Source organism: Octopus sinensis, linkage group LG3, assembly GCF_006345805.1.
Source record: "Octopus sinensis linkage group LG3, ASM634580v1, whole genome shotgun sequence".
In the NCBI taxonomy this organism is placed as follows: Eukaryota; Metazoa; Mollusca; class Cephalopoda; order Octopoda; family Octopodidae; genus Octopus; species Octopus sinensis.
This window is the reverse complement of record NC_042999.1, coordinates 142,946,889-142,968,056: the sequence shown is the minus strand read 5'-3', so window position 1 is coordinate 142,968,056 and position 21,168 is coordinate 142,946,889. Positions and strand designations below refer to the sequence as shown.

The 21,168-nt window shown below is 36.2% G+C and overlaps 1 protein-coding gene across 4 annotated transcripts in view; it reads right to left on the bottom strand.

Moving 5' to 3' along the window:
- The window catches only part of LOC115209210 (transportin-1), a 61,798-nt gene extending 60,838 nt beyond the window's left edge, over positions 1-960 (bottom strand). Inside the window, exons 1-3 of one of the 4 annotated variants that reach the window (XR_004998376.1) lie at positions 876-899; positions 409-529; positions 35-110 (exon numbers count right to left, since the gene is read on the bottom strand). Coding sequence is in view for 3 of the 4 variants with exons in the window: in XM_029777466.2 (XP_029633326.1) it covers positions 35-110; positions 409-507 (175 nt within the window). In the remaining variant the exon portion in view is untranslated. Of the gene's footprint in view, positions 1-34; positions 111-408; positions 530-702; positions 816-875; positions 900-936 lie in introns of those variants that run through there. The other 3 variants (XM_029777466.2, XM_029777464.2, XM_029777465.2) reach the window with 3 other exon arrangements.
- Between the last annotated feature and the right edge of the window lie 20,208 nt (positions 961-21,168).

The following is a 21,168-nucleotide window of genomic DNA, read 5'->3' as shown; positions in this document are numbered from 1 at the left end:
AAAAAATGGTGGCAAGGTTAAAAACTAGTCTTACCTTCAGATTTTAATTTAGTCAGCACAAAAATGAGGTAATTGTTGAAGTCAGGGTAAGTATTCAATTCCTCAAGTTTCTGTGAACAGCTGTTAAGGGCATAAGCCACATTGCTTTGTAGACGCTTATAATAAAAGACTTCAATGGAGGCGAGGGAAAAATTACATAGAATCAAAGGTTTGTAGAGTTACAAAACAATTATTTAGATAGGTTTAACAAAAAACATTAATTTAAATTATGTATAAAACTTAATCCTTTTAAAACACGTGGGGTAAGAACTTACTCCCTTTTCATCTTCTCTTATCAAAGATAGAGAAATATAAATTAATGATTTGTAATAAAATAAACTATATTAAACACAATGATTAAAAGGATACTTGTTGAACTGCCCGCTGTGCAGCTGTATCAGGAGACTGAGATTCTTTCAATAATTGTAGAATTTGACGCAGTCCATTTTCTTCCGGAGACCACGCCATGTTTCACTGTTCACACTTTGAACTAGCATCCAACGAAAAGGAACGAGTAATCAACGTCGGGCGAGTAAAAGAATGTAAATTAACGTTATAAATTTACGAAATATACTTCTTTGACTTTCAAATTACGTTAGAAACTGGAAATAATAAATTAGAAAATAAAATATCGTAAAAGAATTTTTGTAAAATTTAACGAACCTAGTTACGGAATTAACCGAAGTCATCGAAAAACAGTTGCAACGTGATTTTTTATTAGTTGATCGTAAACGATAGAGTATAACATCTACCTCGCAACTTACTACATAGAAATAATTTCTAATTCTTTTTTTGGTTTATTTAGAATAATATTGATTAAATCAATAGTTACTTACAGTTAAATGAATGTTCTTAAAAGACACATAATAAAATACTGAAATTCGCGTCGAAAATTACGTTTTGAATCATCCAATTAGATCATGTCTTTTATCGTTAGCAGCCAGTGATTCCCGGCTTCTTCCGCAATCTCACAGCATTAAAATTACTTTTGTTTTTTTTTTTAGTTTTTGCAAAATTGTTTGTTCATTCCGTCTTTCGAATTTGTAAGCATATAAAATTTTTACACTTCTAAATATAAACAGATATTATAATGAAATTATATCCTATAATTTTAGATGGTAATATATTGTTGAATGGTGACGTAAATTAAAACTCCGCTGTTCACGCACGTGCGTGTGTGTGTATATGTACTCAAGTACTCGTTCCAGCCAGATTATTCTTTACCATGCAGACAGAGCGCGCGCACACACACACACATGTCTGAGTATGTATACACAGAGATATATACACATATACTTAGTATTTTTATAGATATGGAAATGTGTATACATAAAAATATATCTATACACGCATTTTATTTGTATATGTCATCGTTATTTAACATCCATCTTTCGTGCTTGCATACGTGAAGCAGTTTCACCAGATCTGACAGGTCTGACGATTACATCGTTTGTAAATGTCTGCTTTGACATAATCTCTACAGCTGGATGCCCTTTCAAACACCAACCTCTTTGCAGCATCTACTGGGTGCTTTTTTTGTGTGTGTGTGGCGCCATTACGTCAGGTCCCATGCAGCTCACAAGACTAAGATCTCCTTCGATTGAATAGGGCTACTGTCGAGAGGAAGGCAGCTTTATACTAGGTGATGAGGAATTAAAGTATGAGAATAGGAACCAGAACAGAACAAGTTTCTTGTTGTAGAGGAGCTGCATGACTTCTTACATTATAGAATAGAGAGTGAGAGTGGCCAAGTTGGAACTGGAAAGAGATAATAGTGATGATGAGTATCGGAATGGACCCCGACGCAAGGTATGAGGGAGTGAGTGGGTGGATAGAGGTCACAAGAGATGTTTAGGGATGAGGAATGGGTGAGGAAATGAATATAATGAAGAGCAAGTGGTGGGTGAGAATAAGCTAGAAAGAGTAGTGACAACAGTAGAGACTGGATCATGTTGAGGGGTGAATGTAGTGACTGGGGAAAGGTGTTGACCTATGATACATACGAGTTGGGAGAGAAGGATGTGATTAAGTGCAGGAAAAAATGGAGTGAAGAGCAGCAGAATAGTAATAATGATATAATAAAAAAGAGAAGGGTGAGTGCAGACGAAATAAAGAGAGAGAGATAATAAATGATGTGAGGTTGGTTAGGTTGCAAGAGTGTGAATTGAGAGACTGGTATAGTACATGGGGAGAGTAAGTGATGAATGGCAAGGGAGAAGTGGAGATAATTTATTGACTTGTCCATGTGAAATGTGGGTGGAGAGGACAGTAGGAATGAAGGGTGGATATCAAGTAAAATGGTTCCAGATAAGCAGTATCAGGGAAAAGGCACCGAAGTATGCAGTTCTACTCACATTTAATTACAGCAGCAGAATACAGTATTCAAAAAGATAACAGGAGCTGGGGATGTCTTGAGAAGGAGACTGGGTAAGGGTGCCCATTTGTGCATATATGTGTGCATGTGTGTTTATTTTGAAAAACAATTTTATATTAATCTGATTACACTATACTTTTGTAGAGTACAAATTTATTATTCTTAAAAAAGAATCTTGTTGACAATGACTTTGAAGTTTCAGCCAATTAAGCCATTGTTAGATGATCTCTCTCTCACACACACACATACACACACACAGAATGTGTACTATTATTATTCCACACACAATTTTTCTCAACAATGTCTTAATTTTCTCTCACACAATGCTCTGCAATTCAGAATACCTAATGTCTCTGATCTTCATGTCTAAGAACATTGGCAGACGTCTTACACTTAGCTTCCTCTTTTACTAGATCAATCTGGTGTCTAGCTTCTCTTCTTGTGGTTTGGTATTTCTCTTTGCTATTTCCTTTCAGCTGCTCTTTCCAAACTTGACTCTCGGTTTTTTAGGGATCTATCTACTAAGCTATTCCACCAACATTGCCTTCTTTTGGCTGGGACCTTGCCCCACCCTCAGGTTTGGTCTGTCTCCCTCATTAGAATTCCATAGAAATTCCTAACTATCCTCTACATTATTATTTTCTATCTGCTCCTCTATCTTATTATATGCACCTATTACTGCCTCTAAACCTATGGCTTGTTTGCATTTTCAACTCCCATGTCCTCTTTCTCCAGATTGTGTTTTGTCACTGTGTTTGATTAGCTCTTAGTTTTAAGTCACTAACCATATCATTATTGTCATCATCATGATTTACCATCCACTTTCCATGTGGGTTGAATGAGTCAACAGGATCCAGTGAATCAGAGGATCCTACTGGACTCTCATGCTCCAATGTCTGTTTTTGAATGGTTTCTATGGCTTGATGCCCTTCCTAACACCAACCACTTTACAGTGTACATTGGGTGCTTTTTTTATGACACCAGCACTAGTCAGGTCACCTTGCAACTTACAAGAGTAAATGGTCTGTGGGGGCCTCTATAACTAAGTGTATGTAATTTTTCTAGCGGACGTTAAACGATGATGATGATGATGATGATGATGAAAGTGATGAGAGAGGGTAAAGTATGATGAGAGGAACAGACTTATAGTTGTGACAGTGTTGTAGTGAATAGAATAAGAACGTAGATGCTGTTATTATGAATTACTTTTATTTAAAATTAGACTTATTTTACTTTTTTGTTTTGATGCTTGCCTTGCAACACACCTTGGAAAACTGTATCTTCTCTATGAGAAACAGACACTAATCATAAGTAAAGAGACAGAGATGGTGACAGAACAATAAACTGAAAATCAGAAAGAAAGAAAAACAAACTAGTGGGCTCTTTATGGTAGCTAAAACAAGGTGTGCCGAATATTATAAACTGAAACATCATTATATAGATAAATACGTTCATATGATGGAAAACTCTTTAATCCTTTAGCATTTAAACAGGCCATATCTGGTCCAAAGATTTTATCTGTTTTATGTTCAAACTGACCAGATCTGGCTTCACACCTCAACAATGTCGTTCTAAAAATAAGCAATCACATCATTGAAATCTCAAGGCTATGTGATAAGGCATAGTTAATTCAAAACAATGTGAATAAATAAGCATTACAGTTGACAGATTAATCTGAATGCTAAAGGGTTAAATCAATTGTAGTTGAATCAATTAAGGTCACCCACCAGGGAAATAGCAAGGCAGATGTAGCAGAGCACAAAATTTCCCTGAGGTCTGTCATGTTGTTAATCAAGATGGAGGCATAGAAATTATCTTTGTGTCTAGGCTCTAGGCACTGAGAAACCTTGCTACACCATTATCACTCACTAATGGAATGGACAACATTTTACATCTTCTCAATGTTGTGCCATGTCAATAACTTTAATAATTAAAGCTGTTGGCACAATTCACATAGCAGCTAGTATAATTAGCACCATATAATTGGGACTGCATCATTGATGAGTGTTTAATTAAAGTACATAGTTCAAATCCTATCAGAGACATAACAGAGAGAGAGAAATGTTTTGACAGACTGAGTTGCACTATCAATCAACATGAAGGCAAAGTCTTCAGAGCTGCTCCTGTTACATATGTGTTTCAGTGACATTGATACATTTCAAATATTTAATTTACTTGAAATAAATGAATTATATAATTTCTTCTTCTGAGCAGCACAGCCCAATGGTAGAGAAACATAGACTGAAAAATGAGAATGATGTGATATTAAGCATGGTAGCGGAGATAGAAATATAAATTATGTAATAAAAGTTATAGGAGATGTGGGTTTGGATCCTATGACCAGCCCTCACTTTTTCTCAGCCCAATATTTACATACTATTTTTAAAGTTTTATATGCACTTTGCAGTACAGTTCTAGAAACAAATTATTTATTTTATTTTTTTGATATTCAATATTGCAGTTTAGGTACAGTAGTATTAGTGGTCACTGTTATCGAACAGGCTAGTCACTGGTTCACTGATTTTTTTTACAGAGACAGTAACAAAGGGGTGTCGCTAGCCTTTTTGAATTTACATCAATGTTTGTATCCTTTGCTGATCGAAATCGAAATTGAATTCATAATCGAACCAAATTCAACGACTGGCACCCATGCCAACCTTCCTTCATTGGACACTAATCTCTGCTTGCGAAGACCTGTTGAGGCAAGTGAAATCAAAATTGAACCAAATTCGATGACTGGCACCCATGCCAATGGAGCACTAACAGTTCCATCCGAGTGGGATCACTGCCAGAGCAGCTGTCTAGCTTCCGTGCCGGTGGCACATAAAAAGCACCATTTGGGTGTGATTGTTATCAGTGTTGCCGTACTGGCACGTGAACAAAACATTCGAGCGAGGTCATTGCCAGTGCAGGTGGCACATAAAAAACACCATTTGAGCATGGCTGTTGCCAGTACCGCCAGACTGGCCTTTGTGCCAGTGGCATGTAAAAGCACCCACTTCACTCTCGGAGTGGTTGGCGTTAAGAAGGGCATCCAGCTGTAGAAACTCTGCCAGATCAGACTGGAGCCTGGTGCAGCCATCTGGTTCGCTATTCCTCAGTCAAATCGTCCGACCCATGGAAAGCGGATGTTAAATGATGATGATGAAAGGTTAAAAAAAAAAGAACCATACACACACACACACACACACACACATGTAATATGTATACATACACAGACACACACATACATAAATAATAGGTGCAGACATGGCTGTGTGTTTAAAAAGCTCACTTTGGTAATCTTAGTCTGAACAAGCTTGGTTTCTATAAGAAGCCTTTCAAAACTTTAAGTCACATGGAGCCAAATCAACTGATTTATATAATAATATATGTAAATCCTACAAAAAGTGTTGAGTGCCTTTTCCTTTTATTTGTCCATTCAGTCATATAAGTACCAGACTTTAAAAAAATGTAAGTACTGCAGTTGATATGTTCCACTAAAGCCCTTCATGGTGATACTCTAGCATGGCCGCAGTCCAATGATAGAAACAAATAAAATATAAAGAACATGTGTCTCTAAGGTAGCTGGTATTAGGAAGGGCATCCAGCCATATAAACCCTGCCAAAACAGACAGTGAAGCCTGGTGCAGTCTTCTGCCTAGTCAGCCCCTGTCTAACTATCCAACTCACGCCAGCATGGAAAATGGATGTTAAATGATGATGATATATAAAACAGGTGTAGGCATGGATGTGATTAAGAAGTTTACATTGCTACCAAATGATATCAGATTCAGTCCCATGCATGATACAATGGGTAAGTGTTTCCTACTACAGTCCTGGACTGGACTATCCAATGCCTTATGAGTGAATTTGGTTGACAGAAACTGTAGGAAGTTTGTTGTATGTGTGTATGGATAATGATTTCCTCCCCTCCATACACACACAAGCATGTATCTAACTCATACATTGTTCGCTTTCCAGACATTTGTACATTACTGCATACACCTTATACGCACTTTCTGACAAGTTGTTGTGCACCTGAGTACTGTATACAATAATTTCATTATTATTATTGAGTGTGAGAGCAGTTCATGCCATCAAAGTGACACTGGGGTAAAATATACGAAGCCCAATATACCCATCATGACTACCCATCTGATAAGGGTACACCAGGCACATGCATCACAACTATATGTGCGCGACATGGTGATCTCATAAAAAGATAAACAGCACATGACCTTGCAGGTGGGGCCCAGTTAGAATTTTCTTCTGATTGAGTAGCCCATCCTGCTCAAAAGGTCCCTGAATAAGGGTTGTTTAAGGATGTTGAAAGAACCACCCATGTTTCCAGAGGTGAATTATTCAAACCCCAAAGAATCCCTCTCAACACATGGCTATGATGCTCCCCCACTACTTCTGCTCGTGATCAGAGATGCACATATCGTCAGCCACTAAGGGACATGCTCAACTGGTTAAAGTCAAACAACTGACAAGTAAATCTGTGGTATTGAGCAGAATATTTGCTGTAGCCCATCTTTTATACCAAGACAAAACAATGTACATGATAACACTTCCAATCAGTTAAGATCAGAAGAGCCACTGCCTGGTACTGCATCAGGGCATTTATTATTATTATTATTATTATTATTATTATTATTATTATTATTATATTCCGCTTATGTCAACATCTCAGAAAAATGATGATGATGATGATGTTTACAATCCTTGTTGGCATTCACTTTCAAAGACCTTGGGAATAAAAAGAAACTCTACTTGAAAAACAGGTAAAGATTAGTGGTGGGAAGAGCACCCAGCTGTTAAACTCTACCTCAAATAATTCACTGTTCAACCCATGCTAGCACAGTAAAACAGAACAAAATGGACAAAGATATATATCATTTATATTTAACCACATGGTTCCCAGTTCAGTCCCACTGCATGGCACCATGGGCAAGTGTCTTCTACTGTAGCCTCACACTGACTAAAGCCTTGTAAGTAGATTTGGTAGATGGAAACTGAAAGAAGCTCGTTATAAATATATATATATATTTATGTGTGTGTCTGTGTTTGTCCCTCCACTGTCGCTTGGCAACTGATGTTGGTGTGTGTTTATGTCCCCATAACTTAGTGGTTTGGCAAAAAAAAAAACTGATAGAATAAGTACTAGGCTTACAAAGAATAAGTCCTGGGGTCGATTTGTTCGACTAAAGGCGGTGCTCCAGCATGGCCACAGTCAAATGACTGAAACAAGTAAAAGTAAAAGAAAAACACACTTGTTTCAGCCATTAGACTGTGGCCTTGCTGGGGCACCACCTTGAAGAACTTTTAGCCAAATGAATCAACTCCAGTACTTTTTTTTTTAAGACTGGTTCTTATTGTATCAGTCTCTTTTGCCAAACTGCTATCAAGCAGTGAGGGGAAGGAGCAAACACAGACAGAAAAACACACACAGAAAAACACACACATATATATATATATGTCCATTCTGTGGAGCGGTTGGTATTTTGAATGACATCCAGTCATAAAAACCATGCCAAAACAGACACAGAAGTGTGATGCAGTTTCTGCCTGGCCTACTCCGGTCAAACTGTCCAACCCATGCCAGCATGTAAACAAACTTCTTACCACACCACCATGCCTGCACCATATATATATAGGGTGTGATGGGTAAATTGTTGCCATTTTATATTCTTAATTTCAAGCATGCACATTGTTTGTTTTTGATTTTGTTGACTACACAGTATGGTAGGGTCAGTTGGGCACCGTCTGTGAGAAAAACAGCACCATGATGCAATTCACTCTGCAGATATGTGGAAATGACATGTTGTGTTGCTTGGTATTCATGCTGGAGCTCCAGTACAAACATTTCAGAGTGTTTGGCTGTCAATTCGAGGACTGTGCAATCTGAAGACATATACCAAAAGTGATAAAAGACAAACATCCAGTCACCATCATTGTATGTGGAGTAATCACTAGTGATGGCAACATTATGCCTCCATTCATCTTCGCACATGGCCTCAGACTCAGCATGTCAGCCTACATCAAGTACCTGGAGGAGATAGTGCTGTCCTAGGTCAAGAGGGGGGACTGCTAGAAGATCATATGTCTGGTAACAGGACTCTGCACCATGCTACACAAGCAGGAGAACCCAGTCATGGCTGTCAGACAATTTCTGTGACCACACCATCCCTAACATCTGGCCACCTAACTCCCCATACTGCAACCCCCTTGATTATTATGTCTGAGGCGCAGTTGAGCGAGGGATCAACAAAACTCCTTGAAACACCAAAGAAGAACTGAAGGCAAGGATTATGGCAGCATTCACCAACTTAAACAAGGAGATCGTCCAGAAAACTCGCAGAAGATTTTGAAGTCATCTGGAGGCCGTGGTTGAAGCCAATGACTATTTCATTGAATAAATTTAGTCTTTAGTATTCCAAGATATTTTTATGTAATTTTGGTAAATATATCTGTTATAATGAGATGTCGGTGTTATTTTCATTTTTGCATAATTTAGACAACAGTTTACTCACCGCACCTTGTATATATTATTATCATCATTTAACGTCTATTTTCCATGCTGTCATATATATGTGTGTATGTGTGTATATATATAACTACAAAATACTACTGTAACTTGCCATTGAGGATAACTTGGTGTCAACACATACTATGGTTTCAGAAATGGTTTTTATGTGCTTCAGTATCATATGCAAGCAGATAATTCTCATCCTTGTCTCAGTATGTAATAGCTGGAGGGAGAGAGGGCTGCACCAGTGCCTAGGCTTACACTTTATATTAGTTCAGTGGCATAAATAAAGTGTAAGTCTAGGCACTGGTGCAGCCCTCTCTCCCTCCAGCTATTACATACTGAGACAAGGATGAGAATTATCTGCTTGCATATGATACTGAAGCACATAAAAACCATTTCTGAAACCATAGTATGTGTTGACACCAAGTTACCCTCAATGGCAAGTTACAGTAGTATTTATGCCACTGAACTAATGAAAAGTAAAGTTGACTTCAGCAAGATTTGAACTTGGATCACAGAAAGCCTGAATAAATATCTGCCAATTGGCTGTCACACACACACATCCACATGTACACATATATATTTGACTGTAATTTTGCTTGTCTGAAAATCAATTGATTACTCAACAACTCATTATTTCATTCTCTTTCAAGTATTGCCTGATGAGAACGAGGATTGCATAATGTGTTGTATAATCTAAAACATTGTATTATGCTTACATTAAAATCAAGATTTTAGTAAAACAATTGTTGCAAAATTTAAAATCCATTCATTTGTTCATTCATTATTATTTCATGACACACTAAATGCTTTACTATTCATTGAATAAGTTGAAAACGACTGGATTTGTGAATTAGCCAACAACAGTGTTTGATCTTCATTGATGCCTTCTGTGTTTGCTGTGCATGATTCTGTCAAGCCAATCAGTGATGTACTATATGCTGATGTACACATACACATATATACACCCATCCATCCATCATCATCATCGTTTAATGTCTACTTCCCATACTGGAATGGGTTGCATGGTTTGACATGGAGCTGGCTAGCAGGGACCTGCCCAGACCCCAGCTGTGTGTTGAAGCATGGTTTCTCTAGCTGGATGCCCTTTCTAATGCCAACCACTTAACGGAGTGTGCTGGGTGCTTTTTACATTCTCACATACATACATACACACACACCCACCTTCGTTTTGGGATCACCAATACTTTATTGTCTCCCCTTCTTTCAACTTCTCCTGTCAAATTTTTTTTTCTGACCACTCACCATGTTTGACTGCTAAATCCACTTGTATTTTTAATCTTTCTCTGTTTATTTTCTCTTATTCGCATCTGTTGAAGAGCATAGGCTTGAAACTTAAAAGACTTTTTCACTTTCCTGGGTGTCAAACTAATACAGCTGCTTGTTATTCATATACCTGTCTTTGTCTTTTGTTTTACTGTAAATTTCAATAGCCTAGACAAGAAGATACTTTCACACACACATATACAAACAATAGACTTTTAGTTTCTGCCAACCAGGCTTTTGACAGCCTAAGGCTGTAGTAGAAGACATTTATCTAAAGTGCCTCACAACCATGTGTAAAACTCTCAGCTCTTGAGTCACTTTGTAACTTCTGCTGATTAACCTAATATATGTATATATATTATTTAAGCTAAAAATGTTCAATACTTAATTTCTTATTCCCTTGTCATTCATTTAACTTATTGCTTCTCTGTACTCAGGTGATGCTTTTTTCTGAAGCATACATGTATTAAGTTCTAACAACAGGTTATTCATATTGCTATGCCTAAAATAATAATAATAATAAAACTAATAATAATAACATCTCAACATCTTAAACATCTTTAAGAACAGCAGTAGCCCAACATGTCATGTATGTAAACAACAAAATGAAACCATTGATCATGTTGTTTCCATGTGCAGTTTTCTTGCACCTACAGAGTATCTCAATGGGCATGACAGAGCAGCACAGAATATTCACTGGGTAATTTGCAAAGACTTGGACCTGCCCCATGATGAAAACTGGTGGAGAACACAAACCACTGCCAGTGCTTGAAAATGACCACATTTCACACCTTTGGAACTTCACTGACAGAAAGATAGATGCAATTAGGCCAGACATTATATTGAAGGACTTCAGACAAAAATCATGCCTCCTCATCGATATGACTGTCCCAAATGACATATATGTATCTGTCAAAACCTATCAAAAACTGAAATAGAAATTGGCAAAATGTGGAACCTGAAGACTAAAACGATACCTGTTGTTATAGGTGCCATAGGAATGATAGTAAAAGGGGCTGATTGCTACCTAGCTCAGATACCAGGAAATCCCAAAATGGAAGAAATTAAAAAATATATTGTTCATGGGAACTGCTCATATCCTATGTAAAATATTACCTATGTAATCCCAAAAGTATTTTATTCCATAAACAGTGTGAAAATACTTTTAAATGTACATAACATCAAACACCTTTTACTGTGATCTTAACATCAGACTATCATCTTATAATCAAATTACTTTTAAAACAAACTTCTAATTTACATATGTTTTGACAGACATTTTCTAGAACAATACTCTATGCAAAACCAAATATATGGCACCCTAGTCATGATACCAACTTGAACGTCTAACTTGTTGTCTCTTGAAGCCTCTGGATGAGACTTGGAGTCAACTTGTACAAATACAAAGCAAAAGCCAAACATATAATAATAATACCAAGTCTTATAATTCATGGAGAGTAACTTTGTGAGACCTTTGACAATTGGTTACAGTCTGGTCTCACAGAATTAACTAGAGCAATTAAGATTGAGAGCTCTGAGAAGTAAAATATGATAATAAAGATGATGATGATGATGATGATGATGATGAAGATGATGATGATGATGATGATGATGATGATGATGATGATCACAACAATAATAATTTAAGCATGGCTGAATGGTAAAGAGCCTGCTTTCCAGCCACATGGTTCCAGGTTCAGTCCCACTGTGTGGTACCTTCAGCAAGTGTTTTCTACTATAGCCTTGGGACAACCAAAGACTTGTGAGTGGATTTGGCAGATGGAAACTGAAGGAAGCCCAGCATATAAATATGTATGTATGTATGTATGTATGTATGTATGTAAGTGTATGTATGTATGTATGTATTTATGTGTTTGTCCCCTGACCATCGCATGACAACCAATGCTGGTGTGTTTATGTCTCCATAACTTAGCAGTTCAGCAAAAGAACCGATAGAATAAGTACTAGGCTTACAAAGAATAAGTTCTGGGGTCAATTTCTTCGACTGAAAAACCCTTTAAGGTGGTGCTCCAGCATGACCACAGTCAAATGACTGAAGAGAATGTGTGTGTGTTTGAGTTTGTGTTTGTCTCCCCTCCACCGCTTGACAACTTGTGTCTGCCTGTGTTTTTGTCTCTGTAACTTAGTGGTTCAGCAAAAAAAGACTGATAGAATAAGTACCAGACTTGAAAAAGAAGTACTGGAGTTGATTCATTCAACTTAAAATTCAAAGTGGTGCCCCAGCATGGCTGCAGTCTAATGACTGAAACAAGTAAAAGATAAAAGATACACACACACATAATGGGCTTCCAAAGAGTTTCTGTTGACCTAATTCTACTCACTAAATATTGCTCAGCTCAAGGTACCACACAGAAGAAGCAAACCCAGAATGATGTGACAGAGAAATAAATTTTTCAAGCATACAGCCATGCCTACAGAAATTTTTATTACTGTTTATCTTCTTCTTAACCAATGCAGTACACATAGTTTGTCCAAAAGAAAATTGAAGATTTAAGAAAAAAAATTTATTTCTTTATTCATGATTTAATCAGTTTGGCATGCTGTTCCAAAAATTCAATTTCTTTTAGGACAGACTGGGTATTTATTGATTTTATTTGACAAGATACAGTTTTATCAATTTTTTTTTATATGATTACTGTGCATTTATTAAAATAAACCACTGAATAAAAGCAATTTTATAGAGTTGGCTTCACTGATCAGTTGATTCAGGATTGAAATAAATGGAAATCAGCTGTTGGGGAGACTTACCCAACCTTGTAATTTCATTAATTTTATTTAAAGCTAATTTAACGAACCACCCAATACTTTTAACATTATACACTTTTATATAGTTAATATGCTGTCAGATGTAGCAATACCTACCTGTCTAACTCCTAAATAAACCAAACTGAATTTTAACTCTTTCATATCTAAATTTGCTTTCAATTATATTTTATTCTTCAGAAAGCTAGTACATGAAAAGAGGCTCAAATAGATTTTCAGGGGTATCTAAATTTAAATATAATTTTCTGTTGGTTATCTCTAAATTAAGCTAGTGGAAAGGTTTGTAATAAAAGGAAGGAAGGAAGGAAGGAAGGAAAGAAAGAAAGAAAGAAAGAAAGAAAGAAAGAAAGAAAGAAAGAAAGAAAGAAGAAAGAAAGAAGAAAGAAAGAAAGAAAGAAGAAAGAAAGAAAGAAAGAAAGAAAGAAAGAAAGAAAGAAAGAAAGAAAGAAAAAGAAAGAAAGAAAGAAAGAAAGAAAGAAAAGAAAGGAAAGAAAGAAAGAAAGAAATATGCAACTTGCAGATTAGAAAGTGAAAGATAAAGCATAAAATTAAAAAGCTTTGTTGCGGAGTGATATATGGAGCATAGTATAAAATGTTAAATGTAAAATTCCTATAGTCTGAAAGATGAGGGATTAATTAGAACTTTTATGACAAGTTCATTAACCTTTTAAATTTCAGGTTTGCATTTAGTATTTGAAATGTCACAGGCAGCCTAAAAGAGACCAAAGGCCTCAATTAAACCCTTTAAAATCAATTTGTTCTATTGCAATACTATAACATAAGTTACAGATTCTAGATTACAGATTCCAATAGATGTGAATGTGAAATAATTATATTAACTGGCTAATTAGCGTACCTTCCACTTTACTTGTCATAAAACTAAGCTTTAAAACAGTTTTCATTGCTTAAAGCCTTCCTGAATCTAATGATTTTCTTGAATTTTTTCAGTAAAAGACATTTATTCTCTGTATTGAAGCTTTGTAAAGTATTCTATATCTTCATGATGAATGCTATAGAGTACTGACAAGCTCTTGGTAAGTTTTGTCCACAATTCTGTTTCAATTTTTAATTGCAGTTACTTTAGTAGACTTACATTATTAAAGTCCTTTAGAAATATATCAATTTCACAGTGTTCTTTTTACTCTCTCAAATAAAATCAATATTTTAAACTGTTCTCTAATTTATAGTCTGACACCTAGATCAATAAATTGCATGTTGAATTTTAACTATATTTTCTGCTCACAATCAATAGTACATTCTAAAAATGTAATCATAATGTATTGTTGAAATGGTTTTATTTTTTAATATGAAAAATTTCAAAAGAAAGTTGTCATTGAATATTGCTAAAAATAAATATCTATTATCTTAAGTGTACAGCCTGCATGTCTCAAAGATTGATCTCATAGAAGTTTAACCAAGTCCTGCACGATAAATTTAAAAGTAGAATCATTTTTGCATTGTTCTGTGTTAGGTTGAAAGACTTTTGATGTCTTGAATCGATGAGATTGAATGGATTTAGACTTTCCAATAAACATATGTCAAATAAATAAAATATTGTTTTGAAGGTCATGTTTATTAAATTATTAAATTTGCTTAGTTTGATTGATCAGAGGTCTCTAAAAGTTCAAACTAAGTAATTTTATGCAAAAGTACTATTAACATCTTGTAAACAGTTGTATAATCTAATGTATTAGATTATCAGATCTTAGGAAAGTATTTGCTAGCATGCTTGATGCAGTGAACCAAGAAATGTCAGTATTAGCTGAACTGTTGAGGTCTAATAAAACTGAAACATGGAGCTGCTAAAGATCCAACTCACTCTTCACTGCATTCCTTATCAAATTTATTAAAAACTTTTGGAGTTGCTTTTTGTGCTATTTTATTGATATATTTATTTTGATCAGAATTAATCATTTCAAGAATGATTGTTCTCATTGCTGAGTGTGTATTTTTCATGAATTTCTTGGCTCCTTTCATCAAATATACTAACACTCATTTTACTATCAAGTTTTCACGCAGCAGGTGTCCTTTAGCAGTTTCCCCAGTTATTTTAAGTAATAAATTCAAATCTCTAGCCAGATTATCATAACTTTCCACGTAATGTTCTACTTAGCTAAGACAATAACTACAAGATCTGGAAATGTCATAAAAAGTATATTATCTGAGAAAAAACATTTTATTATATTTTTTTAATGGCTTAGACAGAAAAGAAAATGAAGTATCATTGACTCATTTTAGTGCCTCAAAGAAGAAAGTTATTTTCAGCTGGATATCTGGTCCAAATACTGGCAAAGAGTAGACTCCACTAAGACACCTAAGGGTTAAATGGTGATATTAAAACAGATAATAGCTGAAGTCTACCAAAATATGTCATTCATTTGCTTAACACTACCAAAAATCAGGGTCAAGTACACACTCAATAAATCATTGTAGTTTCAAACAATTACTATAAGTACACACCACCTGAATATTCGGTTAAAAAAAAATAGTTATTGATCATGACTTTCATAAGTAATGTCAATCTCTTGTATAAGTTACAACAACAGCCATGTATGTTCTCTGTATAATACACAGTAAACATCTAGTCACAGATGGGACTATTGTAGTGATATAAAAATTCAATGGAATACCATGCAGAATGCCGCTGGACTGGCTCCTGTGCAGGTGGCACATAAAAAGCACCATTTGAGCGTGGCTGTTGCCAGTACCGCCTGACTGGCCTGCGTGCCGGTGGCCCATAAAAGCACCCACTATACTCTCGGAGTCATTGGCATTAGGAAGGGCATCCAGCTGTAGAAACTCTGCCAGATTAGATTGGAGTCTGGTGCAGCCATCTGGTTCGCCAGACCTCAGTCAAATCGTCCAACGCATGCTAGCATGGAAAATGGATGTTAAACGATGATGATGATGATGATGATGATTCTCAAGGATTCAGTTTGTGAAAACATATTTACATTGATATTTACCACTTATTAATATGGTTGAAATAGTCAGTCTTGATGTAGAAATAATAATGTTGAGTTACACCATAAACATTTCTGGTAAATGTTTAGCAAACATGCTGTTTTATGCATCATTAAATTTCATAGAGTTTAAATTTGACCGATCAACACCTCCAAATCATCTAAGGGCTACACTTTTGCCTGTAAAGCAAGTCAACAAGCACTTGAAACTTGTAAACATATCATTTCATGTCTTACTAAAAATATATGGCATATAACCCCAATATTAATTTTATTGCAAGACTGTTACAAGCACATTAACTAAACTTTCAGTTCCTCTACATATTGACATGGTCTGGGCTCATTCTCACTTTAAGCCTCTAGTTGACCAATGTCAAATAAAATAAAATAAAATTTATTGGCAGGAGAAGAGCACAATGCACTTACAAACAAAAAACAGTTATAGTTATATACAGTTTTATACATAGTCGTCACAGTTGTTCAGAGCCTCTTTGAACAGAGGAGTGGTGGGCAGTTGAATGACATCTTGTGGTAGCTTGTTCCACAGGGCTGTGATACTTTGTGAGTGGAGTTTGATACATGGAGACTGCACAAATTAACTGAATATCATCTTCATTATTATTACTATGTGTGTGTGAACGTATATGCATGCATGTGTATGTGTGTACCACAGATTTGTTGAATTATGAGTTAGCCAATTGATAGAGTTCAATAAAGCAAATGCCTGACTGAAATAAGTATTGAGATCAGTAAAACAACTAAGACTCTTAAAGCCTCTGCATAGTCTCAATCTAGTGAAAGAATAAAAGAATGTCATGTATGGCAGTGCTACTCAAAGTGGTGGTCCGCAAACTGGTGCCAGTCCGCGAGCCATCAGCTGCTGGTGCACGGCAAGTTTCCAGAAAAGAAAGAAACATTATAAAATGCTTATGTAATATTGTATTATTTACAAAATAAATATAAGGTAAAAAAAATTGTCAACTTTTATTATATTCCTTTTATATATTGTTTCCAGTATAAATTAATATTACTAAGAAATATTACCAGTCCCTGGCACATTGGGAAAAAAGAAAACTGCCAGTATGCCACATCAGATAGTTTGAGAAGCACTGATGTATGGAACATATCAGCATTATAAATCTGTTCTGTAGACAATACACAGCTCTTGAATGGACAGACAAGTTTCACCTGTGAAAATTTCTGCTGATACAATATTCTTAGACTATGTATTCCATACTTGATAAAAACTATGAGTCTTTTTGTAAAACACACATCGTTGTATGCAATATTCAATCCTTCAGTGTAACACCTTGGGCAAGTATCTTTTACTATAGCCCAGGATTGATTTATGCTTGAAGTGCATAGTACGTACTTACATGTGTGTGTGTGAATGTTTGTGTGGCTGTGGCTGTGGTGGTGAGTGTATGTTTGTGTGTGTTTATGTATGTAAGTGTGTGTGTGCGTGCACACGCATGTGTCTGTGTTTATCCCTCACATCCCCAATGGTTGATAGCCAATGTTAGTCCGTTAATGCTTCATAACTTAGCAGTTCAGCAAAAGCAGACTGACATAATAAGTACCAAACTTCAAAATAATCATTTTCAACTAGACTCTTCAAGGCTATGTCCCAGCATGATCGTACATCCCAGCATGATGTGTGAAGCAGGTAAAAAAAGTAAAATTATGTTAGTAATATATTCATTTAAACCAGTATCTCCACTTGTAACAAACTTCACTACAACTTAGCTAATTTACATGGAATGGAAACTGAGGTCAAGGTTTTGTTGTTCTTGTTTCCCCTTCCACAAGCACACACACATAATCTCAAGTAGTCAGATAGAACTCATAAATCTTGCGGACTCTGCTACACTACTGAGTTTATGTAGTTGGGATTTAAATTGAATTTCTGCTTGTTCTGTGTTTTGAATTAGAGGAAATCATGAGATGAATAAATTTCCTGTGAAGCATTTGTACAAGAGTAACATATGAATGTTCTAATGTTGCAACATCTTCCACAGTATTTTCATAGAGAAAGTGACACGTAGGACTAGCTTAAACTGAGAAATGAAACTTTATTCCATATTGTTTTTCTATATTTTAATGGTGACCTCCAGCTTACCTCCTATTTTTGGTCATTCAATACATTTTTCTTGTCTCACAGTAAAAATTCCGGATTCACAGACCATTTGTTATTTGGTTGATTTGAGGAATAATGGAAAGCTTTAATACAGACGCGAAATAATAATGGTACCAGGTTTAGGTACAAGGCTAGCAATTTTAGCTGTTGGTCGACTACATAAACCCTAGCATTTGACTCCTATGTTATTTTATCGATATCGAAAGGATTAAAGGTAAAATCGATGTCAGCAGGGTTTGAACTCAGAACATAAAGAGTCGGAGAAAATACTATAGGGTTTTTTATCCGACGCTCTAATGGTTCTGCCACCTCGTCACCCTCGCACCGAATAATAAAGGTGGTTTTAAATTTAGCGCAGCAATTTTGAGGAGAGGGGATTAAGATAACACCATCGACTCCGGTACTTGACTTGTACTTTATTTAAACGATCCTGAAATAATGAGAGGCAAAGTTGACTTCGACCTGATTTGAACTTAGAACCAAAGAATAAAAAGAAAACGAAATCATGCGCCAGAAAATTATGAATAAAGGGAGATAATTCTTGTCAAAGCAGAAAGAGTTATTTCAAATTTTAAGAAGCCATTTTTTTACAGCCTTCCCGTTTACGTTTAAGTTAACTCTTCTAAATTATTGATAAAAATCTCTTGTTCCAACAATTAACACACATGACTGAATGTTCAACAGACTCAATATAAACCGACGTATGGGAAAGCAAACATAAAAATAATAATTCATTTAAAAGAGGAGCTGCGTGAAAAATCAATAATTTTGCTGATGGTCTTTATTTTAAGGTTCATCCGTAAAATTATTGATTAAATTATTGATTGTGTGACGTTTGTGCCTTTCTAAAGAACAATCGAAGCGTTATTGAAACAAAATAGCTACAACTAGGAATAGAGATTTAATCATTGATTTAGCTTGCCTGGAGCTACCCTTTTATAAATCTGCATTCACGACAGCAAATCGATATAATAAATATTGATTTCTTACATTGTTGCAGGACCGAAATCTCTAAGAAAGGGATAAGTCAACTTAATCAACCTCAGTTTATGACCGGTACACATCTAATAGCCTTCGGAAGGCTGAAATAGAAAGGGTACGCCGGCAAGTTTTGAAGATGTAACTAAGAACCATAAAGAATTTATACCGTCACCCAATAATTGTATTGATATTCATAACGTCTACGTGTTATTGTAACATAATATTACATTTGGAGAATAAAAACAAGAAGAAAATTATTAGCTAAGTGGAAGGAACCTTTGTTGTCTCTAGATTTTTTAACACATTAAAAGGAAGTTTTTCTCTACTCATTGCTTGACCATACCGTTTTAGTATGCAGTATGGAAAACGCTTTCCCGAGGGATTTTCTCTTAGGCATGTTTTTATTGATCACTCTCAGACTTGCCGCCTATGCAGAATTTGCTTCGTGCTTGAGAAGACTCGGCAAGCGCAAGTGAGACCACTTGTAGCCTATGCCAAGGGTGTAACCAGTCCACTTATGTGTGCCTTTCCTTCATTGGACACTAAACTCTGCTTGCGAAGACCTGTTGAGGCAAGTGAAATCGAAATTGAAATCAAATTCGATGACTGGCATCCGTGCTACTGGAGCGCTAAGAGTACCATCCGGGTGAGATCATTGCCAGAGCAACAAGCTAGCCTCCATGCCGATGGCACGTTAAAAACACCACTCGAGCGTGATCGTTACCTGCGTCACCTTACTAGCACTTGTGCTGGTGGCACGTGAAAAAAACATTCGAACGAGGTCGTTGCCAGTGCCGCTCGACTGGCTCCTGTGCAGGTGACACATAAAAAAGCACCATTTGAGCGTGGCCGTTGCCAGTACCACCTAACTGGCCCTCGTGTCGCTGGCACGTAAAAGCTCCCACTACACTCTCGGAGTGATTGGCATTAGGAAGGGCATCCAGCTGGAGTCTGGTGCAGCCATCTGGTTCGCCAGACCTCAGTCAAATCGTCCAACCCATGCTAGCATGGAAAGCGGACGTTAAACGATGATGATGATGATGATGATGATGAGGCGGCTTAATAAGACTGAAACTTGTCAGTTGCTTTCACCAGTTAGCTTTAAATATACTCCAATCTAAATGTCTATATGTGTCCAAAAATTTTGAGTGTCAGTCTATTGAGGTTACCGCCCTTGTTAATTTTATATTTTGAACACATACAAGGGATTTTTATCAACTAATTACTTGGATAATCTTAGTGATCAAAGTTTTTCAACTCACTATATTATATATGTGAAACTTTATATCATACACCCCTACATCTCGTATATTAATATCACTAATATTGCTACACATTGTTACAATCGATTCCCTGTGCTAAAGCTAGAGAAATAGAGAAAAAAAAACATACAAAATGCTCCAGTATTGGAAATATCTCTCATAATCATAGTTTTAGGATGCGCATAATTAAAAATTAGTGCAGAGTAACAGTAACTGTCGCACCCTAAATGGGTCCACCCAGTCAACACCAGAACCACCAAAGGATGACACACTAACATCATAACTAAACTTTTGTTGTATCCCAAACAAAATACACTTATATACCTCACTAACTACAACCACACTTCTCCAGACTTCACATTCTGTTCCATATATCTATATACCATAATCACACAGTAGTCAATTCCCAACCAACTTTTCGTCATAGCAGGGCATCATGCAGCCAACGAGGGCATCTTTACGATGTCACTCCATTCACTAAAATAATAGCTAAATTTCCCTAAAATCCCACACCACTGACTTTTTAAAAGGACTCGTTAGATATAATGTGACTATAGCTTTGGGTTCTGAAACAAATCGTTTCTTGGATTCTTAATCAGGAATCGGAACCTTAGTCTAAATTCTTCTACCAGATTCTTTCCATTCTGAGGGTCAACCGTCAAACTTAGATATGTACTATTGTTTAAATGAACATTCTTGGATTAAATACTTCCCGTTTTCTCCGACCTACATTCAGCCTTCCACCATGAATAAATACAAACCCTCTCGGGATATTAGGGAACAGTCGTTTTCGCTTTGAGACGCAGTTATTACTAAAGGTGTGCGAG